Below are 26372 nucleotides of genomic sequence, written 5' to 3' on the forward strand. Positions count from 1 at the left end.
GCACTTGGGCCCTTCCATTGGACAGCCAGACCCCCGGGTTCCCCTCCTTCCCGTCAGGCACCCCTGTCATCTGCCCCCCCATCCTACCCCCCTCCACTTATGCTGGGGCCGTGTTGGTGGTCTGGTCCACCTCCTGGGATGGGGGCAGGGCACTACGCTGCCGATTGGGGGGGAGGGGTGTGTCTCCGGCGTCCTGAAGATCGGCTGTGCGAGGGGGGGGGGGGCGTCATCTGGTGTGGGTTCCTGCCTTGGCCTTTCCTTGAGGCCTAGGGATCCCCCTGGGAGGCTCGTGGTGCCACCATTTTGTTGTAGCCTTGTGCTGCGATCCACGTTGGCCTTTTTGCATTGGTTTGCCATAGAAAACAGCGGCGGCCATGTCTGTGGAGCCTTATGGGTGTTGTTTTCAGCGGTGGGAGGCCCGCCTCATCCCCTAGTGCTACCTACTGGATCCTTTCATTTCCTGATCATTGTTCCTGCAGTGCAGACTCTCCTGGTGGCTTGCTCTGTCTGGTTTCTGCGGGTTGATGTCTGGTGGAGTTCTCTCCGGGTGGTGCTGCCAGAGTGGTGGGGGTTGTCCCTTGGCAGTGTTACACTTTTTTTGTGGGGTCCCCCTTGTGACTCGTGTAGTCTTTGTAGCACATCTCCCCACCTAATCCCCTCTCTGATGCTGCGGGGCCCTCCGGTTCCCGACCTTCTATCGGTGCACTGATGGCGGTGCTGGAGTCCTTTGTGTCCTGGGTGGAGGTGGCTTTTGGGTGACGGGCTGGCAAAAAGCGCTCCCCGCCTTCCCCTGCCTCATCTGTCTCATCAGATCCTGAATCTGATTTGGCCGCCGCGGACGTGGGTCAACCTGCTAGGTCTGTGACCACGTGCCCTGAATCCTCAGATAGTGAGGAGGATTCCCCCACTTCTACAACCGCACACGAAAATGCGCTCATGGACGCACTGAATGTATCTGCGTGGGACCTTTAAAAATGAAGTACACAGCTGCGATGGAGGCACAGGTTCCCTTTGGCACTCAGAAGCCATCCAGAGTGGCAAAGGGGTTCCCCTTCCCCTCCTATTTTGACAGAATTGTCCCTAGGCGATTTGCTAGGCGATACCCCTATGAGGAGTCCCTTCTTAAGAAGTTGTCTGTTCGACCGGTGGTGGACCCTCCGTTTTCCAGATAATCACGGCAGCCATGATTCTTGTTGAAGAGTCCCCGGCCTTTAAGGACCCGGCTGACAGGAAGGAGGAGGCTGATGCCCGCAATATGTACACCCAGGCTGGTTCGACATTGTGGGCAATGTTCACCAGTGCCCTGGTGTTGTAGACTCTGACTGAATAGTCTAAGCTCTGACCTGGAGAGGGGGGGGGGGCAGCTCCTCCCTGCCTTTGCTGAGCTGGTGGACCAGCTGGTCCAGGGGCTGCAGTTTGTCTGTGATTCCTCTGGCTGCGGCTCCCCTATTGGCTCAGCTCTCTGTTTCGGCAGTGGTCCTTCGGCGTGTCTTTTTTGGCTCAAAGGCAGGTCTGCGAACCAAACTTATAAAAAGACCTTGACTGATCCTGGATTATGTCATTAAAGTTCTCACTGGGGGGAAGAGTACCTTTCTTCTGCAGGCTACTTAGGGCAACGACCCTCATTTTAGATGTGGGCCCCTCTTAGTTCATAAAATTTTGGTCTGGCAAGTTAAGAGTGGGCTTCTCCAGAAACGTGAACAAGGCTCCATCAGCATGAAGGTGCACCCTATCCCATATCTAGGGGGGCAGCGGGGCGTCTTCGTTGGTTTTCAGACCTGTGGACTTTCCTGGTACTAGACAAGTGGATCCACAAGGTCATACGGTCCAGATGGAGTTTCATTCTTACCCTCCGGTAAGGTTCTCCTTTCCAACGTACGACTGTCCCCGGTGCTCTTACAGGCTCTTTTTGGGGCGGTGCAGGATCTTTTACTTCAAATGATGATTGTCCCTGTTCCGACTTCGTAACGTTTTCAGGGGCTTTACTCAAACATGTTTACAGTCCCCTTGAAGAACTGCTTTGTGTGGGTGCAGAAGTTCAGAATGGAGTCAATTCAACGGTGGTGGCTTCCCAGCATCAGGGGGATTTTCTTGCCTCCATCGACATCAAGGACTCTTACCTTCACATTCCAATATGTGTCGATCACCAGCGCTTCCTTCGCCTTGCCGTGGGAGAGCATTATCAGTTTGTGTCGTTACCCTTTGGTCTCGCCTCCATTTCTCGGGTCTTCACTAAAGTGTTGGCCCCAGTGCTAGCATTGTTACGCCAATGGGGGATCGCGGTACTGGGCTACTTGGACTACCTCCTTCTGCGATTAGAGTCTTCTGCTGCTCTGGTGGAAAACCTGGAAATCGCCTTACCAACTTTGAGGGAGTTTTGCTGGATTATGAATTTTCAGAAGTCTGCTTTTGTTCATTCCACAAAGCTGGACTATCTTGGTGTGACCATGGACTCGGCCTTAGGCAGAGTTCTACTTCCTCTAGACAAACTCCAGAAACTGCAGGCTGCAATTCGTCTCCTGCTGTCCAGCAGATGGTCATCCCTCCGAACTTGCATGTGGGTGCTTGGCCTGATGGCGTCTACCTTTTGAGGCGGTTCCGCTTGCACAGTTCCATATAAAGTTCCTGCAAATGGGACAAGAATCCACAGTCCCTGGACAATCCGATCCAGCTGAGCCGGGAACGAAAGAGTCTCGGATATGGTTGCTTCATTCTCCTTCGCTTCGGCTGGGCAAATCCTTCCTCCTCTTATATTGGACGATGATCCCCACGGATGCCAGCCTGTTAGGCTGGGGAGACGTCTTCAGCAGAAATTCTGCTCCAGGGATCTGGACACTGGAAGAGTCCAGACTTAACGATCAATGTCTTGGAACTCCAATCGATCAAACTGTGCCTGAAACTATAGATGGATCCACCTCAGTGATTCCCAGTGCGCATTCAATCGGATAATGCCATGGCCGTGGCTTATGTCAATCACCAGGGGGGCAAAAGAAGTGTCCTCTTGACTGGGGGTAGCCGGCATTCTAAGGTGGGCAGAAAGATTCATTCCATCCCCCTCCGATGTACACATTCCCAGGGTGGAAAACTGGCAGGAGGATTACCTCAGTCGGCAGGCGTTAGACCAAGGAGAGTGGTCCCTTGATCGGGAGGTGTTTTAGCAGTTGTGTCTCTGGTGGGGCATCCCAGATGTGAATCTGTTGGCGACCTGGTGCAGAGGTTTGTGGCTCGGTCATGGGATCCTCTGGCGGAGGCCACAAATGCGTTGGTGGCGAGTATCGTCTGATTTACTCCTTTCCTCCTCAAGTTTTTGCAAAAACTTCTACACAGGATCGAGGCAGAATGGATTCTGGTCATCTTAGTGGCCCCGGCCTAATCTCGCCTAGCTTGGTACGCCGATCTGGTAGGGCTGGTCGCTGACGATAGTTGGGAGCTTCCTCTCAGGGAGGATATGCTGTCCCAAGGACCAATCATCCATCCTGCTTTCGTCGCTGGCTTTGACGGCTTGGTTGTTACGCCAGGTGCTGATGGATATAGGTTTGTCTGAGTCGATAAATCCAATGCTGTTAAAAGCTAGGAAATCTATGTCTAGGAAGATCTACCATCTAACGTGGAAGATGTACATTGTGTGGTGTGAGTCTCTTGGGGTTTATCCTCGCTCTTTTTCTGTGGCTCGGATCTTGACCTTCTTTTAACAGCGGGTTGAACAGAAACTGGCTTTGAGTACTATCAAGGGTCAGGTGTTGGCCTTAGCCGTCTTTCATCGGACTCTTGCCACGTACTCCTTGGTGCAAACTTTTCTTCAGGGAGTTAGGCACTTGGCCCCTCCAGTGTTGTCTCTTTTGCTGCCTTGGGACCTCAATTTGGTGCTCTCAGTTCTCTAGAACATTGTTTCTCAACCTTTTTTCAGTCGGGCGCACTTGAAAAGTATTTTCAATCTTGAGGCACCCCTGCCCAAGGTTTGATTTACGTTACTGTGTATCGCAGAACACACGCAGAATCATGCTCGTTCCGGACACACAGACAAATGCTCTACTCTTTAGGGGTGCCATTAATTCTTAATGGCACCCCACACTTTGGCAAACATGGGGTGCTTTGGGTGCTGCACAAGTTTAAAAAAAGGGTCAGGGACTTCTTTCTCGGCTTTTCTGCTGGTAGGGAAGCCCATTGAAGCCCTACACGCAGCACACATCCACACAGGGCTTGTTCACATGTCAGGTTGGAGGGGAAGTAAAACAACATGTTTGAGCTGTCTTTCCTACCCTCAGATGCTCCCCCTTTAGCTGCAGAGGCATCATCTGGGGATGTACACATGTGGTGGCTGCAGCGGGAGGTATACCCAGGGTGAATGAGGCTGCACTGCAACCACCCTGCCACTGTGTGCATGGTTGCTGCATTTCCAGGCTTAAAACAGGTGGTGAGAAGCAACATATTGCCACTTTACCGCCTGCCAAAATCCTCTGAAAAGTGATCTAAACAAGGATTGATTTTCAGAAACTAAAAGCAGTTCTGACAGTACAGGAATGGGGGGTCAGGATTAAAAGTAACATACATACACACACATAGATACAAACACACATACACACACATACAAAAAAATGTACAAACACACATGCATACACATGTATACATGCACATATACACACACAAACCCATGTGCAAACACACATACAAATGCGCGCACACACACACAAACACATGTACAAACACACATAGAAACACATGTACAAACACACACACACACATACAAATGCACACACATGCATACACATGTATACATGAACACACACATACAAACACATGTGCAAACACAGACACACACATGCACAGGTGTACACACACACATACAAACTTTTTAAAAGTTCTATTACAATACCTTTCCTCACAGAGGCCGGATACTGCACTGTAGGGGGAAGCAGAGAGCACAACACACTCCCCCCTCCCTTTACTTTCACTTTGCTGAGGCTGGCAGAGCTTCCTCACAGTTCCGATGTACAGCAGAGGATCGAGAGATCGGGTTCATCTGACAGCCATTCTCTTCCCTGATCCTGCGGCACACCTGAGGACATCTGGCGGCACACTAGTGTGCCGGGGCACACCGGTTGAGAGAGGCTGCTCTAGAAGCCTCCTTTTGATAATCTTTGGGAGAATTCCTTGCTTACACTGTCCCAGAAGGTGGCCTTTTTGGTGGCTGTCACCTCTGCGTGCAGGGTGTCGGAACTGGTGGCATTTTCCTGTCGTTCACCTTACTTAGTGGTTCTTTGTCCCTGTCCGTCGTTCCTTCCGAAGGTTGTCTCTGATTTTCATTTGAATGAAGACATTGTGTTGCCTTCCCTGTGTCCCAGGCCATTGCTTTGCATGGCTTTGATGTGGTCTTGGGCAATTAGGGTGTACCTGGTAGGTACGGAGCCTTTTAGGAAGTCAGACTCACTATTGGTGCTCGCGGATGGGCCTCGGAAAGGATTGTCCGCTTCCTCTGTGACCATATCCAGATGGATCAGACAGATGGGGATTCATGCCTATTTCATCAGGAGTCCTTCTACTGGGCCTTTCGTCATCAGGCGTCGGTGACGCAGGTTTGCAAGTCGACTACCTGGTCGTCGGTGCACACTTTCACAAAGTTCTATAAAGTAGATGTGTTGGCATCTTCAGATGCTTCCTTTGGCTACAAGGTTTTGCAGGCTGCTATTGAGAGGACCAGGTCCTAATCGAGAGTGTAATTTATTATTTTTTTTTTTTTCCAAATGAACTCTAGTTGTTTTGAATGAGCTTCTGTTCACCTTGTTGGCTATAGTTAGCCTTGGGTGTTTTATTCGATGTTCCTACCCCTTATGTGTTTTTTTTGTTTATGTTCTATAAGTATTATGTTCTAGATGGAACATAATACTTGTGATGTTGTAAAAAAACAAAAACAGACTTAAGCTGCTCGGTTCCGCCAAAAGACAGGGATAAATGTGACCATCAATACCATATAAGTTCTCCCACTCCACTACCTCCCTCTCAGAAGAAAAACCAGAACCTGGATATTATAACGTAAAATGTTCTAACTGTGTAAAGATAAGCAGGGAAAAGGCCCTTTGTACGTTTTGAGAAACTAGACCATAACACTTTCTAGGTTTCATTAGTATGAAGGGATTGTGTCCAAATGTCCCACACTTTACCAAACTTGGCTGGGCTACCTTGTGAAGCATAGGTGGCTTTGTATAATGGGGTAGCATTATTTATCAGAGATTTCCAGAAATTTAACGAGGGTGGCTCACTCGACTTCCATCTTATCACTATGGCTTTACTTGCATAGAATAGGAGTAGATCTATTAGCATCTTGGTTGCCCGACGAAAAGCCAGTGAGTTCACTAGGCCAAGCAAACATACTTCAATGGATAATGGGATGTGGATAGCAGTTAAGGAGTAGATAAAATCTGTAACCTCAACCCAGAAATCCCTCCCACCCCTTATGTTTAACACTGCTTTAGAACGTCCCAATGGTTGACCATCAGGATCTGTGTTCGTCAATGAACGAAAGAGAAAATGGGGTTTTTGACTTACCGTAAAATCCATTTCTCTGATGTTCATTGACGGACACAGCACCCACCCCTCTGTGTAGTTGTAATTCTTCTGACACTGCTTGTAACAAAACAGCATAAATCTAGGTCCTGACTAGGCAGAAAAAAACTGAGTACCTATACTAGAGAAAGGGAGTATACCCCCTGGGACTGTCCATAGCATAGCCAGACTTTTTTTTCTGCCTAGTGTCCTACCCCTGTAGGGGGCAGAATAACCCAATAGTTAATCTGTATACAAAAAGTCCAAGCACTGATAATTGGGACTCCCTAGCATGGAAGTTGACCAATATGACACTGGAATATCCAAACCCAACAATCCTTGTGCTGCCAGTCATAAAAATAGGATGTAAATGCAATGGAATGAATATGAAACACTAAAAATGGACAGCGCACAGGAATGACAATGAGGTGTCAAAAGAGAATCAACAGGCAGCGATCCATAATAAAGGTCAATTTATTGAACAAATAAAACCAGAGATTGCTAAAACGTTACAACATGGGTCCGGATGGCGGTGAGGGCATTGTAGGATGGTGAATGCCAATGGTCAATGCGGGGTGGTCCAACTCAGAGATGAAGGGGTATCCAGGTAACGGGACCCACTGCGGGGTGAAAAGAGAATCCTGGCCGGTCACCGCCGGCGCTTAAACAAGCCGTGGCACTGGAGCGCAGATGGTAGAGTGGTGCAGGAAGTGACGTCCCTGGGTGGGACAGAGCTAGATTCAGGAACCAGCGTTACCAGATAGCTTCCACAACCCCAGTATTTTTCTACACGGCTGGCATTCCGGATTTGCCGAGGGATCACTTTTATGGGCAACGGGAGAGGTGCCCACCCCCCTCCTGCCGCTTCACGGTCGCTTTCCCTCTGGAGCCATCAGTAGCGGGGAAAAAACCTATATGGTTCTCTGTGGTGCTGGGCTCACTCGAAGTCGAGTGAGGGCAAGATGGCCCCCACTCGACTCTATTCCCTTGGAGGACCGGAGCGAAGTCTGACGTCGATTCTGCCCAACGGCCTTAACCACTTAAGCCCCGGAAGATTTTACCCCCTTCCTGACCAGGGGGTTTTTTGCAAATTTTTTTTTTTTTTACTGTGTGACTTTAGTTGCGTGGACGTGCGACGCTGTACCTAAACTAATTTGACGTCCTTTTTTTCTCACAAACAGAGCTTTCTTTTGGTGGTATTTGATCACCTGTGCGATTTTTTTTTTTTTTTGATCATGCGCTATAAACAAAAAAAGAGCGTCAATTTTGCAAAAATAACAATATTTTTCACATTTTTTTTATATGCAATTCATAAAAAAAAAATGTAAAAATCAAAATTTTTAAACATTTTCGGCCAATTTGTTTTATGCTACATATGTTTGGTAAAAAAAAATCGCAAAAAGCGTATTTTGATTGGTTTGCGCAAAAGTTATCGCTATTTACTAACAAAGGGAAAGATTTTTGTAATTTTTGGTGTTTTTTTTTAACGAGTAATGGTGGCGATCTGCGTTTTTTTTTTTTTTTTTTTTGCGGGACTGCGACATTGCAGCGGACAGATCGGACCCTTGACTGACATTTTTGACACTTTTGGGGTTACCAGTGACATTACTGCAGTAATCAGTGCTATACATATGCACTGTTACTGCAAAAATGACACTGGCAGGGAAGGGGTTAACTGTATTGGAGAGGGAGGGGTTAAGTGTGTCCTAGGGGCGTGTTTCTAACTGTGATGGGACATAGCTACTAGTGTAAAAACAGAGATCAACGGTCCTACATAGTAGAACCGTCTGATCTCCATTTTTACACAGGGGAGAATGACAGGCGGCTTGTTTACATTAGCCGCCTGCCTTTCTCCCTTCACCGGGGACGATCGCAAGTGACCGGCGGACATCGGGTCCGCCAGTCACACGCACTGACTTGTCAGGGAACGTGCCGGGGCCCGCTATTGGCTCAAAAGCCGGTGACAGGCTAGTGACGTACCGGTACGTCACTTTGCCTGGCCAGGGCTTACCGCCGCAGTAGTATATATACTTGCTGCGGTCGGCAAGTGGTTAAAGGGCCAACTATTTTTATTTAAAAAAAAAAAAGACTATTTTTTTCTTTCTCTTTTTTATTGCTTTTTAGTGTAGATGTGGATATGAGGTCTTTTTCCTTTTTTCTATTACCACGGATATTTACATTCCTTGTAATAGGAATAAAAGTGATGAAACTTTTTTTTTTTTTTTTTTAAAAGGGACAGTGTAAAAATAAAAAGTAAAATAATTTAGAGCGCCCGTCCCTCCGAGCTCGCACGCAGAAGCAAACTTATGTGCAAGTCACGCCAACGTATGTAATCGATGTTGAATCCACACATGTGCGGGATCGGTAGAGCGAGCGCAATAATTTGAAGCACGGAATGTTTGGTATCAATTCACACAGCCTAACATTATCTTTCACATTATAGAAAAAAATTGGGCTAACTTTACAGTTTCTTTTTTAATTTAAAAAAAATGTGTGTTTTGTAAGACGTAAGACTGCTGCTTAAATACTGTGTGATATAAAAGTATTGCAACAATCTCCATTTTTTTTCTCTAGGGTCTTTGCTAAAAGAATGGGGAAAAAAAAAAAAAAAAAAATATATATATATATATATATATATATATATATATATATATATATATATATATATATATATATATATATATATATATATATATATATATAAAAATAAATAATTGGTGGTTCTAAGGCATTTTTTAGCAAAAAATTCTGATTTTAACTTGTAAACAACAAGTATCAGAAATAGGATTGGTCCAGAAGTGGTTAAAGATCCTGTTTCCCATACTTTACTGCAACAAATAGATTTTACTGGTAAATAAAAATGTTGTATTTTGATTACTCAACAAAATTGTATGATTTAGTAGGAATTTGGTAAGTTTGTGCGTAGATAATGATTTTACTATATTTTTTATGGAAAGTAATGTTTTTATAATATTTTGCACTTACAAAATCAGCATCCCCCTTCTTTTTATTCTATTGGTCCTGTCCTACCAGAAAATGTATGGTTTTGGGGGTCTTTTACAAACTCTAAAAGCTGGGGGTGAAAGATTACAAAAATCGTCTGGCTGTAAAGCATAGCACCGCAGATCAGATTGTGGGTGCAGTTCTCAGGCTCCTGCAGACTGTCTGTGTAGCTCTCTGCCTGTACCTCTGATACAGGCAGGCAGTTACTGAACGACAGGAAGATCAATGAATTACCTAGAGCTCTCATCAGCGCCTTGGTAGTTCTTTGAGAACTACAAGCTGTCAGCTGCAAAGGCTGACTGTACTTGTAGATTATTAATTTACAGAACTGTGTGGACCGCAGTCTATTTTGAATTGTGACAGCGGGTGCGGAGAGATCATTCCCCCGTCCGCTGCCACGGGGGAGACAGGGGGATGCAATTGAGGGGAGAGCAAAGCAGATGCTAAACATGTTACATGTTACACTCTAAATATTGGTGTAACACAGGGCATTTTGAGTTGAGAACCACTTTAATGTTTAATAATATATGCATGTTTATGAAAAATTCAGCTTTGCACTTACTGCTGTGATTACCTTATTTCAGCGTGGGGGACATTGCCCAGTTTTTAAAACATTAGGTTCTGTCTAAAATCTTATGAATATGATTTATCTAGACTTAAGCATTCCTGCTCTTCTATATGATTTTGTCTACTTTTAGAAATATACTGGAAAGATCCTGCCTTTCAGAGATTTGGGATTTATGTCTGTATTGGATCTGGTCGGATCATTGGCAGATACACTTCACTTGGAATGCACAAAGAATGGAGATTGGTGTCTCTTTGATGCTGAAACAAAATGCAAAGAAAATGAGACTGGTGAGGGATGATTAACTTTTCTGTTATAGAAGGTGTAGCACTAAGGCCCTGTTCGCAGCTCGAAAAACACTCCTCTCAGTAGTCTCAAAACGCCCAACAAGCAAAATCCTATTCATTTCAATGGCCTCTTTTAACATATGAGCGTTTTGTCGCCTGAAGCTCAAAAAAGTATAGGAGCTTCTTGTTTGACAGATTACAGGCGTTTTTATTAGATGTCAATGCATGCCTCCAAACACCTGCAAAAAGCGCCCCAAAAAAGCCTGAAAAACACCCAAAAAAAGCCTGAAAACGATAGGCTTCATTCACACCTGAGCTTAAGTTCTAATTCACACTGGTGCTATTGCCCTTCCAGTGTGCATGAGACAGTTGGATCCCCTTGCAGCTGCATGCAGGCATCCTGTGGGTACTGTAATCACCCAAAAATACAGCACTCACCCTCATATAATAATTGGTAACTCCCCACTTTCTAAATATCCCATAAAGCAAACATGCTCAAACCATGGCCCTCAGAGCTGTCTGCTGTGGCCCAAAACCTATGGCAACTTGCACAGCCTCTTTGGGGTGCATGCCACTCTACTGAGTGATTGCTGGTCCTCCATAATTTCTGAAGCTTTCATCCTGTTGCCAGCTCCACGCTCTTCTCTTTCTTTGCTCACACACTGAAGGTGGATTCTCACAGTTGTTTGTTGAGCTTGGTGTCATTCGGGGAGTGTGTGTGTGTGTGTGTGTGTGTATTACGTGTCATTTTATCTTTGCTTAGTAAGGCTCGGTTTCCACTAGTGCGACTTGCGGTGCGACTTGACACATGTCAAGTCGCACAGCAAGTCAAAACCCATTGTTTTCAATGGGGCACGTTTCCACTGCCGCGGCTTCAGTTGCCGCGACCTCAAAAGTAAATTGTGTACTACTTTTGAGCGTGACTTCCCTCTATATATGAGGGACAAGTCTAACTGAAGCCGCGGTTTACTTTTGCTACGAAGTCGTGCTAGAAGTAGCACGACTCCGTAGCCGCACTAGTGGAAACCGAGGCTAAAGAAATCTATTTCACTACTAGGACATGAACTTCCCTAGTCTTGTTTTTTTGTTTAGATTGTCCACAGTCCTTGTTTTGGCAGTTCAAGGAATGGCTGCAAAAACCCTGATATAGTAGAGGCTGCAGCACTGGTTCAGAGCTTTTTTGGCTGGTCATGGCTGAGCATAAGTAGAATTATTCTGGTTAATAAAAAAAAGTGTAATTTTTGTGAATAAACAGTGGGTAAACATCCGATGCGGATTAATTCCACAGAAAATGACGATCCTGATTATGTAAAATCTTCACTATGCTATAAAAAAAAAAAAAAAAAAGGTTTCATTTTATTGTGACTCGTGCTCTTCAAAAGGTTGAGCACCCCTGCCATAAAGTGCCACGTGACATGTTCAAATATGCACTACTAAGTATATCATCCAAAAAGAAATCCCATTTATATCACTAAAATGTGAATTAAAAATAATCATATCCTTTTTGTGTAATGCAAGTGCATATAATACACATAAAGTGCACTGTGATTACCTGTGTCAAGACTACATAACATTCTTTTGTGCAAAATATAAGGTGACAAATATTCCATAAAGTGCTGCAGCAGATGAGAGGACCCCTTGAGAACATCCATTGATATTAAAGTAATTGGAGCAGAATCTCAGCGCTGGCATCACGCACGATCCTGGCTCCTTGGTAAGCTCTGTCTGGTCTGGTGGGAGTTGCCTTTCTCTGCTGCGAAGAGGAATGATTCCGTACTGGACGTTCATATACCTGGGGAGGATTTACACCTGAGAAACAATGCGTTCTTCTGTACCTGTTAAAGCTCATGGTTTAGTGAGTGTGCATTTGAATAAGGTGGTGGCTCTTGGCGTTTTTGTTACACTACAAGGATCTGCCAGATGACGAAAGCTCTTTTTTATCTGAATATATATGGCCTTCATGTCATTGAACACGGTACTTATTTGTTTTTTTTAAATGTTTTTGTTCTATTCACTGGCGCTGCATAATTACCCGATATTGTTAGCTTGTAGACACTTCCATATGTAAGAGGACCTATATCCATCATTTGCTCCTTTAAGCACTTAAGCCCCGGAAGATTTTACCCCCTTCCTGAACAGACCCCTTTTCTCTTATGTCCTCCGACAGTCGCCGCTACTTCATAATCTTCACTAATGGGGTAATTGACCTTTGCTCCGCAGGAGTAGCTAGGCAACAAGATTTGTTAATATCAAAGCTTTTAGCATATCCCACCCCTAGGGGGTGGTCCCCTCAGTCAATACCTCCCTGCTTCCAGCATTCTCAACTCAGTTTTCAATTGCCTAGCTTAGGAGTAGCTGGCTGTTCCTGTGCTGTGGCTTTCAGTCTCCGCCTTCTATCCTCTTTTGGATTTTATTTCAAGTATTTTTCTCTTTCTTTTACTTAGCTGTTTTTTTCTCAGCATTAGTTTAGTTTTCTTCGGATGAAGATGATCATGCGGAGCTGGGTCTCGGTCTGGCCACCCTGGATCCCAGGGCTGTGTGCCAGGGGTTTCTCCAGCCTGCCATCGAGCGTTCAGCTCATGTTTACCTGGCATATTGAACGACCCATCCCTGTTCGCTGCAGGGATGCTGCCTGTGAGGTGGCTACCTCACCGGACGCCATTTGCGGTTTCGCACCGCAGTCCACTGCGTCCTGGCTGCGACACTCCCTGTCCTCAGTACAGCGGTTTGGTCGCTAGAGAAGGCTCCCCACGCCATCTGGAATGGTAAGTAAAATTCTATGTGGGGACCTGTCTGTTTGGGTGTCAGTCTGTGACTGTGTGACCCGCATGTCTTTCTGTGGGCTGGGGGGGGGGGGGGGGCTCTCCCGCTCTGCTGTGTGAGATGTATGGGGCAGACTGGGATCAGACATGCTGTGCGGCGACCGCTACTGCGGCCCGCCATTTTTCTCGGCAAATTGTGGTGACCGGCCCTGTGTGATACAGCGCGGTGTTTTGGCGCCAAACGCCGCCATTTTGGCGGCGATCGCTCCTGCAAGCACATGTCAGCGCCATTTTCTTGTTGCCTTGATTCCCTCAGCCGAGCGGCCATGTTTGTGAAGCCTTCATAGGCTATATAGGGCGGTCAGTCATTGCATCACTTCCTTTTTCACTGGAACAGCGATCGGTGGCAGCAGCTGTGTGCTCTCTCCAGGTTTTTACCTTCCTTATCCTGTATTTCCTTGCTCAGTGCTCCTTCTCCCTGCGGGGGTCGGTACATACAGTAGTGTGCGGTGGGCTGCGCTCGCTGCGGTCTTAAAGGGGCAGTCCTTTATTTCAGTTGATACTGGGGCATGGATTCTCAGGATTGCAAGTTTCCTCCCACCCTGGTGGGGGGCCAAGGGGCTGCTGCATCCCCCGAGGGGCTGATCTGGCTGCTGTTGTAGCGAACTTGGCTTCTCAGGTGCAGATGCTAATGGCTGATCGATCCGCAAAACGGCCCAGGTTATCTATTTCCTCTGATTCAGAGGGCGATGGGGCTGCTATGGCTGGAGTGCCCTTCTCAGGGTTTCTCTCATCTCTGGACCTTGTGGGGTCTGAGGGGGAGGCTGAGGTAGAAGGAGTTGATACTTCTCCCCCTGGCTCGCCTGAAGAGCTTGCACTCATGGATGAGTTGATTACTTCTATCAAGGAAACACTGCATCTGCAGGATGAACCATGTCCTCCTGCTTTGATGTCCTCTTATGGGACTAAAAGGAAACGCAAATCAGCGCAGGTTTTTCCCTGCCCTGCGGAATTTCAGCGCGCTGTTGATGAGCAATGGCGCAATTTAAAGAAGCCCTTTACTGTGCCAAGTAGGTTCAAGCTGCGTTATCCATTTTCGCCCACCACTTATGAGCGTTGGTGTGTGCCACCTCAGGTGGATCACGCGGTGGCAGTTTTGAATAAATCTACTGCGATTCCTGCTGAGGATACCCCGGTGTTCCGGGACCCTACGGACAGGAGATTGGAGTCTCTGGCCCGTCATACTTATACGGTTGCTGGTTCTATGCTGAAGCCTATTTTTGCTTCCATTATGGCAGCCCAAGCTATTGCGGATTGGACGCAGGTGCTCAGGCGCACCCTGGTGGCTGACTCTGCTCCGCCGACAACGTTGGCTATGGTAGATCAAATTCATCAGGGTGTCATGTATTTGTGCGATGCGGACTTGGATTTAGTCCCTCTGGCTGCACGTCTCTCCGGTGTAGCGGTGTTGAACCGTCGCCTGATATGGCTGAAATGTTGGTCGAATCCGTAGGGGGGGGGTTTTTTTTTTTTTTTTTCTTCTTCTTTATCCACGAGCGAATGATGGAGGATGTAAAGGTGGTTTCATATAATGTAAAGGGACTTAATACCCCAGAAAAAAGGCACATGTTATTATCTGAATTAAAGCAGTCACATACTAGTATAGCGCTGATACAAGAAACGCACTTCAGGACAGATAAATTACCGTTTCTTAAAAATAGAAATTTTTCATATGCATACCATTCCACTTATACACAAGCAAAAGCAAGAGGGGTTTCCATACTCATTGCAAACTCTGTTCCATGGACTTTCCAAGACAAAATGCAGGATCCGGAAGGAAGATTCTTGTTTGTTAGGGGGAAAATAGGGGAAATACAAATAACAATAGCAACAATATATGCACCCAATAGCAGACAAGACAGCTTTATAGCTAAGGTAGTAGAGAAGCTCATGAGGTTCTCAGAAGGACAGTTAATTATGGGGGGAGATTTTAACTGCCCATTAACACCAGCCCTGGATATATCAACAGGGACATCGACTTTTTCAGCAGGAAGGAATAAAAAGATTTTAAAAATACTATATAATGCTCAACTTATAGACGCATGGCGGCTACAACATCCTTCTGAAAAAGAATACACATTCTTTTCTACACCGCATAAGACCTACTCTAGAATTGATTTTTTTTTTATACCTCATGCCCAATTACAATCAGTTCAAAATACAAGTATAGGCAGTATCACATGGTCAGACCATGCACCTATATTTTTGTTATATAAATTAACAGCGAATTCTGCACAGGGGAGGAGCTTCTGGAGGCTGAATGAAAGCCTACTACAAAAAGAAGAGATACTAAGGGAAGTCGAGAAAGAAATGAAAAGCTTTTTTGAAATAAACGAGCAACCGGATTGTAAGATGGGAATACTTTGGGAGGCCCATAAGGTAGTCGTGAGAGGGCTCCTTATAAAACATGGAGCACGTATTAAAAGAGAAAGAAATGAGCAACTGTCACAACTCCTAGGAAAACTTAGGGAACTTGAGACAGAACATAAACAAAGACCGATAGATGCAACCTTGATCGAGTTAAAACTAGTCAGGAAAAAGATAACAGATTTGATGCAGTATAAAGCAAAAGCTGCCTTACAAAGGTGCCGTAAGTTAAATTACGAGGCGGGTAACAAATGTGGGAAAGTACTGGCTAGAACTGTTCGGGAGCAGAGGACGAGATCTTATATACCATATATTACCTCAAGAGAAGGAATTAAAAAAACTTTACCTACACAAATATTGAAAGAATTTGAGACATATTATACCTCTCTGTATAACTTACAGGAGACACCCCCCCAACAACAAGATATAGATCAATATCTAGTTCAGTCACAGCTACCTAGACTCTCGGAGGAGGATCGTGAAAGCTTGGAGGCTGAGATTACACTAGAGGAAATAAAACAGGCAGTTAAGGCAATGAACCCTGGGAAAGCACCTGGCCCAGATGGCCTAACGGTACAATATTATCAGGTACTGTTCCATATCTTAGGACCATATATGGTAAAGTTATACAATGCATCAGGTTTGGATGGGAAGCTGACGAGAGACACACTTACAGCCCATATCTCATTAATACTAAAAGAGGGTAAAGATCCAGCTATATGTGGCAGCTATAGGCCAATATCCCTATTAAATGTGGATTTAAAAGTATTGACTAAAATCTTAGCAAGTAGATTGGCAGAATTCCTCCCAAACCTGATACATCTGGATCAAGTAGGCTTTATGTCATCTAGAGAGGCAAAAGACAATACCATAAGAATTCTCAATTTGATGCAAGTAGCAAAAGAAAAAAAGATCCCTTATGTAGTGCTGAGTACGGATGCAGAGAAGGCATTTGATAGAGTGGGCTGGCCTTTTCTGTTTTCCGTACTCAGACACATTGGATTGGGAAAAAATATGCTAGAAAAGATTACTAGGGTATATACAGAACCGATAGCCAGGGTAAAGGCCAACGGGCTATTATCAGAAGCCTTTCCAATAAGAAACGGTACCAGACAGGGATGTCCCCTGTCACCCCTTTTGTTTGCCTTGACGGTGGAACCTTTCCTGTGCAGAGTTAGATCGAACCAGGATATTGAAGGGATAGAGGTAAAAGGGAAACAGTATAAAGTAGCTGGTTATGCAGACGACTTGTTATTCTCCTTGACCAAACCGGGTATTTCTCTGCCAAACCTATTACAGGAATTTAAAAAATTTAATGCTATATCTTATTTAAAAATTAATTATGGAAAATCAGAGGCAATGGGTGTGGGATTACCCGTGGCCCAAATCAACCTATTGAAAACCAGTTTTGGTTTTAGATGGAGGGGTGAGGCAGTGAAATACCTGGGGACCTACATACCAGCGAAGTTAAGCCAGGTGTTCGACCTTAATTTTTTACCCCTTTTGGCAATGACTAGGAAACTACTTAAACAATGGTATGGCGGGCTACACTCTTGGTTCGGTAAATGTAATTTATTGAAAATGATAGTGTTACCAAAATTTTTATACCTGGTGCGTGCACTGCCGGTTAAGATACCGAGTGTTTTTTTTAAGACAATGCACTCTCTTTTTTTGAAATATATATGGGCCCATAAAAGACCTCGCATAGCACGCAGAACTTTAACATTACCGAAAAAAAATGGAGGCCTTGCTTTACCGGACATTCGAACTTATTATTACGCAGCACATCTGAGTAGGATATTGGATTGGTGGCACCACTCGGAAAACAAAATATGGGTACAAATTGAGCAGACTCAAACAGAGATAGACCTAAAGAGGGCGATATGGGTTTTCCAGTGGTTACCTAAGGAATTGAAACATCACCCAATAATAGGAAACACATTACGGATATGCTCGCACCCAAATATATATAGTAAATTAACAAAGAAGGAATCACCCTTATTCCCAATATTAGGGAACCCACAGTTTATCCCGGGTTTAGATCCTAGAAGCTTTATACCATTGAGAGAAAAGAAACAGGAACAAGCTTCATTATTCCTTATACAAAATAACTGGGTTTCAATTAGTAAATTATTGGAGAGAAATGGATTATACAACTTGCCTTTTTGGCAAGCAGTGCAACTACACCATTTCCTGGACTCGATACAAAATCCAGAGAGGTATAGTAGAGCATTAACAAAATTTGAAAAGTACTGTATAGAACCAGGAAAATTATCACATACATTATCAATCTCCTATGATTTACTGATGAACCCAGAGGAGCAATTCAAACCCCCGTGGGTGGGAAAATGGGAGAGAGACTTGGAGTGTGAACTAATTGAGGAGCAGGTACAGAGGATAGTAAGGTTAGCCTTTAAGCCAGCTAGATGTACCAAGACTCAAGAGATGAACTATAAGTTTATGACGAGATGGTACATCACACCCGAGAAATTACATAATTGGTATCCAAGAGAGACCAGTGAATGCTGGAGATGTAAAAAAGAAATAGGCACGCTGATCCATATCCTCTGGACCTGTACAGAAGTAAAACCTTTTTGGGGAAGAGTAAAAGATATAATTCAGAAATTTACGGAAAGCAGAATAGAGGAAAAGCCAGCCTTTTTTTTGTTACATCTATCGGATATCCCGATAAAGAGATATGAAAACTCGATTGTACCATACCTGGTAAATGCGGCTAAGGCATGTATCCCGAGTAACTGGAAAAAAGTACAACCCCCCTCGATAAGAGAATGGGTAAATAGAGTAGAGGAAATAAGGAGAATGGAAGAGTTGATTGCAACTTCTCAGAATAGGAAGGGAAAATACAAGAAAATATGGGATGTGTGGGGTCAGTTTATAGTCTCTGAAGAAGGGAAGCAACTTATAATAGGATAAAAGCAACCCGGAAGAGCTTACTGACTTATTCGGTCATTCGCCGTGGATAAATGAGTAATTTAAGGAAGGGGGGAGAGGGGGAGGGTTTTTTTTTTTTTTTTTTTTGGGTGGGAGAGGAGGAGGGAGGGAAGGGGGGGAAAAGAAAGGGAAGGGGAAAAATAAGAGAAGGAATATAAGAGGGTAAAAGTGGAAGATGAAGATTAAATTAAGTGTTAAAAAGTGATGTAAACTCCACATGGAATGTAGAGGTATGTTTTTTCTGTTATGAAGATTCCTGAATAAAACTTATATTTGAAAAAAAGAAATGTTGGTCGGTTGACCAATCCTCTCGCAAGACTCTAGCTAATCTTCCCTACGCGGGATCTCGCCTTTTTGGCGAGTCTTTGGATACTCTGATAAAGGGAATTTCCGGGGGTAAGAGCACTCTCTTACCCCAAACTCACAAGAATAAGTTTGTTCGCGGTAAGAAGAATACCTCGTTCAGGCCCTCTCAGGGGTCCTTTCGTGCCTTTCGGTCACAATACAAGGGCAAGCCCTTCAAGGGCCAGGGCTCCCAGAAGAAGCCGTGGGCAGGGAAGCAGAAGTCTGGCCAGTCCGGGTCCGCTGCCCATACCAATTCGGCCTGAAGGGGCGCCCTCACCCAACCCTGGCTGGCCCGCATTCGGGACAGGTGGGTTCAGGAAATCGTTTGATCTGGATACAAGATCGAGTTTCTCTCTCGGCCGGCGAGCAGATTTTTTCCCTCAAATCTTCAGCTGTCTCCGGAGCGTTTGCAGGATCTACACCTGGCGGTGCGGGACCTGCGGGCCCAGGGAGTGGTGGTTCCGGTGCCTCATCGGGACAGATTTCGGGGGTTCTACTCCAATCTGTTCACTGTGCCCAGAAAGGAGGGCAAGGTACGTCCGATTCTGGACTTGAAAGCTCTGAACCGCTTTGTGCGGGTTCGCAAGTTCCGCATGGAATCCCTGCGCTCGGTGGTGGCTGCCCTGGTTCCGGGGGAATTCATGGCCTCCATCGATTTGAAGGATGCGTATCTTCACATCCCCATTTTCGAGGGTCACCAGAGGTACCTTCGATTCGCCATTGCGGAGGATTATTACCAATTTGTGGCATTACCCTTCGGTCTCGCTTCGGCTCCGCGGGTTTTCACCAAGGTGCTTGCGCCGGTCCTGGCTTTATTGAGAGCCCAGGGCGTCTCTGTCTTGGGATATCTGGACGATATCTTGCTTCGGTCTGCGACCAGTCAGGGCCTGGTGAACGACCTGTCCACCATGATGCAGACTCTGCAGGAGTTTGGTTGGACGATAAATTTTCCAAAATAAACGTTGTGTCCTTCGGTTCGTCTTCACTACCTGGGGCTGATCCTGGACTCTGCTCAAGCGAAGGTCTTCCTGCCGGAAGACAAGCTCCGGACCCTTCAGGACGAGGTCAGGTCCCTCAGGGACACTCAGTGCTCGTCCCTCCGGACATGTATGAGATGTCTAAGTCTGATGGTCTCGGCTTTCAAGGCGATTCCCTTCGCCCAGTTTCACACGCGGGGTCTTCAGGCGGAGATCTTGGCCAAGTGGGACGGGCGTCCGCAATCTCTGGATCTGCGGATCTCGTTGAGCCGCCACACCCGAAGGGGTCTTTTGTGGTGGCTCCAGTCCCCGGCGGTGTCGGGGGGGCAAGTCCTTTCGTCCCTTGTCGTGGACGGTGCTCACCACGGATGCCAGCCTGTCGGGCTGGGGTGGTGTTCTGGGCGTTCTGTCCGCCCAGGGAACTTGGTCGGAGGAGAAGTCCTCCCTTCCGATCAACATTCTGGAATTGCGAGCGATAAAACTTTGCCTTCTGCATTGGTCGGGACGGCTTCAGGGCCGTCCGGTTCGGGTTCAGACGGACAATGCCACAGCGGTGGCCTACATCAACCATCAAGGGGGCACCAGGAGTGCCCGTGCTGCTCGGGAAGTAAACGACATTCTGTCGTGGGCCGAGACGCACGTCCCGGCGATAACGGCTGTGCACATTCCGGGGGTGGAGAACTGGCAGGCGGACTATCTGAGTCGCCAGACCCTGGACCAGGGAGAATGGTCCCTTCACCCGGATGTCTTCCAGATGTTGTGTGCGAAGTGGGGTCTTCCGGATGTGGACCTGTTCGCGTCTCGTCTGAACAACAAGGTGGAGAGGTTCATGGCAAGGACATGCGATCCTCGGGCAGACGCCTCAGACGCGTTAGTGGCGCCCTGGCATCAGTATCGTCTGATGTATGCCTTTCCATCGATTCAGCTGCTGTCCAGGCTGCTTCACAGATTGCCCTCTGAACCGCACGTGGTGATTCTGGTGGCACCAGACTGGCCTCGTCGGTCTTGGTACGCAGACCTCGTAAATCTGGCAGTCGACGCTCCGTGGCGCCTGCCGCTTCGGGAAGACCTTCTGTCTCAAGGGCTGATATTCCATCCTGCTTTACAGTCGCTGGCTTTAACGTCCTGGCTGTTGAAAGCCAGGTCCTGAAGGATAGGGGTCTCTCCCCTGAGGTCATTCCCACTTTGATCAAGGCTAGAAAAGCCTCTTCGGGAAAAATTTACTACCGTATTTGGAAAGCGTACTTTGCCTGGTGTGAGTCCAGGGGGTATTCCCCTCGCTCATACTCGGTGTCGAGAGTGTTGGCTTTCCTCCAAACTGGAGTGGACCAGCGTTTGGCGCTGGCCACAATTAAGGGTCAGATTTCGGCGCTGGCCGTTCTTTTTCAACGCCCTGTGGTTAGCACCTTTGTTCAGGGGGTGCGACATTTGGCCCCTCCTAGGAGGGAACCTTTGCCTCCATGGGACTTGAACTTGGTTCTGTCCGTGTTACAACAGGCTCCCTTTGAAAAGATCAGGGAGATCTCGTTGTCTCTGTTGTCCAAGAGGTTGCCTTTTTGGTGGCGATCACTTCGGCTCGCAGGGTGTCGGAGCTGGCAGTTTTGTCCTGCAGCTCTCCCTACTTGGTGATTCACTTGGATAAGGTGGTCTTGCGACCTAACCCTTCCTTTCTTCCGAAGAGGATCTCGGAATTTCACCTGAATGAGGACATTGTCTTGCCTTCGCTTTGCGCGAAGCCTAAGCATCCGAAGGAGGTGGCTTTGCATGCCTTGGATGTTGTTCGGGCGATCAGGGTTTACCTGTCATCGACTAAGTCTTTTCGCAAGTCGAATTCCCTATTCGTCCTTCCAGAGGGACCTCGGAAGGGCATGGCGGCGTCGGCTGCTACCATCGCCAAATGGATCAGACAGACGATTGTGCAGGCCTATGCTTTGAGGGGGAAGGTTCCTCCTTTCCCTGTGAAGGCGCACTCTACCAGATCTCTGAGTACGTCTTGGGCCTATCGTCATCAGGCTTCTGTGGCCCAGGTGTGTAAGGCGGCGACCTGGTCGTCCGTTCACACCTTCTCCAAATTTTACAAAGTGGATGTTCAGGCATCGGCAGATGCTTCCTTTGGCCGTAAAGTTCTTAGTGCGGCAGTGCCTTAGGGTCCCTTGTTTCGGGCCCTTGGATGTTGGGGTGTTTTTACCCCTGGGTTACTTGTTCTTCCTGGGTTGTTGCTCCTGTTGAGCACGTTTTCCTGTTGCCAGGTTGGTTCTCTTACTTTGGTAAGGTTCCTTTCTCTGATGTGGGTACTGTGTTGCTTTAGATGCGGCTGCGTTTTTTTCCCACCCCTCATGTCTACACTGCTCTGGGACGTCCCCATTAGTGAAGATTATGAAGTGGCGGCGACTGTCGGAGGACATAAGAGAAAACTGAATTTTTGTAAAATCTTACCGTAAAATTCCTTTCTCTGAGTCCTCCGACAGTCGCCGCCCCCGCCCCTCTTTTGGGGTTTGCTTATGTACTCTACTGCTATGCTACTGAAACTGAGTTGAGAATGCTGGAAGCAGGGAGGTATTGACTGAGGGGACCACCCTCTAGGGGTGGGATATGCTAAAAACTTTGATATTAACAAATCTTGTTGCCTAGCTACTCCTGCGGAGAAAAGGTCAATTACCCCATTAGTGAAGATTATGAAGTGGCGGCGACTGTCGGAGGACTCAGAGAAAGGAATTTTACGGTAAGATTTTACAAAAATTCAGTTTTTTCAACTTGGCACTTCGTGACTTTAACTGACAGTTGCGCGGTCATGCAATGCTGTACCCAAACAAAATTTACGTCCTTTTTTTCTCACAAACAGAGCTTTCTTTTGGTGGTATTTGATTACCTCTGCGCTTTTTATTTTTTGCGATATTAATAAAAGAAGAGCGAAAATTTTGCAAAAAAATGACATTTTCAATTTGTCTTTTAAAAAATATCTAATCTACTCAATTTGTCATTTTTTTTGGCCAAAATATATTTAGCTACATGTCTTTGACAAAAAAAAAATTCAAAGAGCGTATTTTTATTGGTTTGCGCAAAAGTTATAGCGTCTACAAACTATGGTGTAAATACTGAAATTTACGCAGCTTTAATTTCTGACTGCCTATCTCATTTCATGAAGTGCTAAAATGGCAGGGCAGTACAAAACCCCCCCCAAACTACTACTTTCTCTTACGTCCTCCGACAGTCGCCGCCTCCTCCAAGTCATCACTGTTTGGTATTGTCTTCCTATCCGTAGGAATAGCTAGGCATATAGACTTAGTCCAAAGACAAATGGCATTAGCATATACACACCCATGGGGGCTGTCCCATCTGGTCAATACCCCCCCCTGCATCACCACTCCCAACTCAGTTTTAATCTGCCTAGTGTCAGGAATAGTCGGGCTTACCTTGTGCTGGGGCTTCAGTCTCAGCCTTCCTAATCTTTTATTTGATTTTCTTTGAAAATGTCAGTTTTTTCTCTCACTTTACTAGCTGTTTATTTTGTCAGCTCTAGTGTTAGTCTTCTCTTCAGATGAAGATGGATCATGCGGTGCTGGGATTCGGACTGACCGCCCTGGTTCTCCAGGGCACAGAGGGTCAGATGGACCCCCAGCCCGCCATCGAGCGTTCAGCTATGGTTCCCCCTGGCATTAGGAACGACCCATCCCTGTTCGCTGCAGGCATGCAGCCGTGAGGTGGCTACCTCACAGGACTAGTCTGCGGTGCTGCAGCGTCATGTCCCTGGCTCACGGCACTCCCTGTCAGATGAGGACAGAGGTTTTCCGTGCATGGAGGCTCCCCACGCCATCTGGTACAGGTAAGTACTTTTCTGTGTGGGGCCTCTGGGGTGACAGTCTGTGTTGCTGTGTGTTCCCCGTGTCTGTGCCTGTGTGACTCCCTTTGCGATCCCTGCGGGGTTCGCTTGTGCAGATCTGTATGTTGCCTTGGGGGTCCCTGTCCCTGTGTCACCTTAGGTGCATGTTGGGGGTGCAGACGTTTGTGCTTGTGTGGCGACCGCAGCAGTGCATTTTCACGCGGTCCGCCATCTTTTACTGTGAGCACATATGTATAGCTCCTCTGGGGCGATCATGCATGTCATTTTGGCGCCATCCGCCGCCATTTTGTGGGCGGTGGAACGATCGGTCCGGCCACATGTCGGCGGCCATTTTGGCGTAGCCTCCAATGCATCCCTATGGGGCAGCCATTTTCCCGGGGTCTGGCTTATAGTCCAGCCCTCTCCAGCAGCACTTCCTTTTCCATCAGCAGCAAGGACACTGGTAGCAACGCTCTGCGGGCTCTGCAGGTTATCACTCTCAATTTCCCTCTGTATATCGCTTCTGACTCTCCTTTGGGGGTCTTTCATCACTGTAACAGTAGCGGTGGGCTGCGCACACCGCAACGTACTTAAAGGGGACAGTACACATTTTTGCACTGTAGTTCGTTCTGATAACTTGAGCCGTGGCTTCTCAGGAAAGCAAGTTTCCTCCAGCTTCTGTGGGGGGCCCCAGTTCTCCTGTGGCTCCGCTGCGCCACGATCTGGTTGCTCTGGCAAATTTGGAAGTGCTGATGTCTGAACGGGTTGCGAGAAGGAGGCCCAGGTTGTCTCTCTCTTCTGATTCAGATGGGGATATGGCTGCTGCTGCGAGCGTGCCCTTTTCAGGGTCCTTCTCATCCTTGGACCCCCCGGGGTCTGAGGGGGAGGCTGGGATGGAGGGGAATGATACCTCCTCCCTGGGGTAGCCTGTAGCACGGGCGACCATAGATGAGTTGGTTGTGTCTGTAAAGGACACCTTACATTTAGAGGATGAGCCCTGTCCTCCGGGCGTTTGGGACGCACGGGATTTGCACGTCTGCGCAGGTTCTTCCCTGCCCATAGGAATTCCATGATATTGTTAATGAACAATGGCGCACGTTGAAACGTCCATTCCTGGTACCTCGCCGGTTCACATTGCTTTATCCTTTTACACCGGCTACAGAATCACGATGGTGTGTGCCTCCATGGGTAGATCACACTGTGGCCGTGTTGAACAAGGCTACCTTGGTTCCTACTAAGGGTACCCCGGTTTTCCGGGATCCCACGGACCGGCGGTTGGAGTTTCTTGCTCGCCAGTCCTATACGGTGGCGGGTTCGTTGCTCAAACCCGTTTTCGCGTCCGTTCTGGTGGCTCAGGCGGTGACTGATTGGACTGAGGTGCTTAGGAGCAATCTCGTGTCTGAGGGTGTTCACCTGCATGGCTGGATATGGTGGATCAGATCCACCGAGGAGTCAGGTACTTGTGTGATGCAGCCTTGGCTGAGGCCCCCTTAGTGGCTCGCCTCTCTAGTGTCGCGGTGCTTGTCCGGCGACTGATTTGGCTGAAGAGCTGGTCGGCCGACCAGTCCTCAAGGGAATCTGTTGCTGATTTCCCCTATGCTGGCTCTCGCCTTTTTGGCGAGGCATTGGGCGCCCTGGTAAAGGGCGTCACGGGGGGCAAGAGCACTATGCTGCCCAGGAACCTGAAGAACATGTCTTTTCGAGTCAAGCAGGGTTCTGCGCCTAGATCCTGCCAAGGGTCCGTTCCTGCCGTTCGGACCAAATCGAATGGCAAGCCCTTCAAGGCCCATGGCACCCGGAAGAAGTCCTGGGTGGGTAAGCGGGAGTCCGGCAATGCCGGCTCGGCGGGTCAATCCGCCTCTGCCTGAAGTGACGCCCTCACCCATTTCAGCGGTGGGGGGACGTTTGCTCGGTTTCCTCCATTCTTGGCTGCTCCGGATTTCGGACAGGTGGGTTCAGGACATCGTTCGATCAGTTTTCAAGATCGAATTCCTTTCCCGGCCGGCGGACAGATTCTCTCCCTCCAATCTCCTTCTACTTCTGGGGCGTCTGTAGGACTTGCGTCACGCGGCGCAGGACCTGCTTGCTCAAGGGGTGTTTGGCCCGGTGCTTCATCGGGACAGGTTTCGGGGGTTTTCTTTGAATCTGTTCTCTGTGTCCGGGAGGGAGGGCAAGGTGCGTCCTATTCTGGACCTGAAAGCACTGACCCGCTTCGTGCGTGTTCGGGAGTTTTGGATGGAGTCTCTCCATTTGGTGGTGGCCTCTTTGTATCCAGGGGTATTCCTGGCTTCGATAGCTCTGAAGGATGCGTACCTGCTCATCCCCACCTTCGAGGGTCATCAGCGGTACCTTCGGTCTGCTTTCGCAGAGGATCACTGTCACTTTGGCGTTACCCTTCGGTTTCTCTTCGGCGCCAGGGGTGTTTCCCAAAGTGTTGGTGCCGGTTCTGGGCCTGCTGAGGGCCCAGGGCATTGGGTACCTGGACGATCTGATTCTGAGATCACGTGCCAGCCAGGATCTTGTGCGCGATCTGTTCGCCACGGTACAGGCGCTCCTGGAGTTCGGCTGGACCATCACCGTTCAAACTTCTGTGTTGTCTCCGTCGCTTCGCCTTCCCTACCTGGGTATGGTTCTGGGCTCTGCTCAGGCAAAAATATTCTTGCCGGAGGACACGCTACGGACTTTGCGGGACGA

At 47.4% G+C, this 26372-nt stretch overlaps 1 protein-coding gene across 1 annotated transcript in view; it reads left to right on the forward strand.

Moving 5' to 3' along the window:
* The window catches only part of TDRD5 (tudor domain containing 5), a gene marked incomplete at both ends in the record, with an annotated part of 586386 nt that overhangs the window by 226394 nt on the left and 333620 nt on the right, over positions 1–26372 (forward strand). The window contains one exon of the mRNA XM_082265311.1: positions 10242–10398. Coding sequence (XP_082121437.1) covers positions 10242–10398 — 157 coding nt within the window. The remainder of the gene's footprint in view (positions 1–10241; positions 10399–26372) is intronic.

Source organism: Pelophylax lessonae (assembly GCF_965119305.1).
Source record: "Pelophylax lessonae genome assembly, chromosome: 8".
In the NCBI taxonomy this organism is placed as follows: domain Eukaryota; kingdom Metazoa; phylum Chordata; class Amphibia; order Anura; family Ranidae; genus Pelophylax; species Pelophylax lessonae.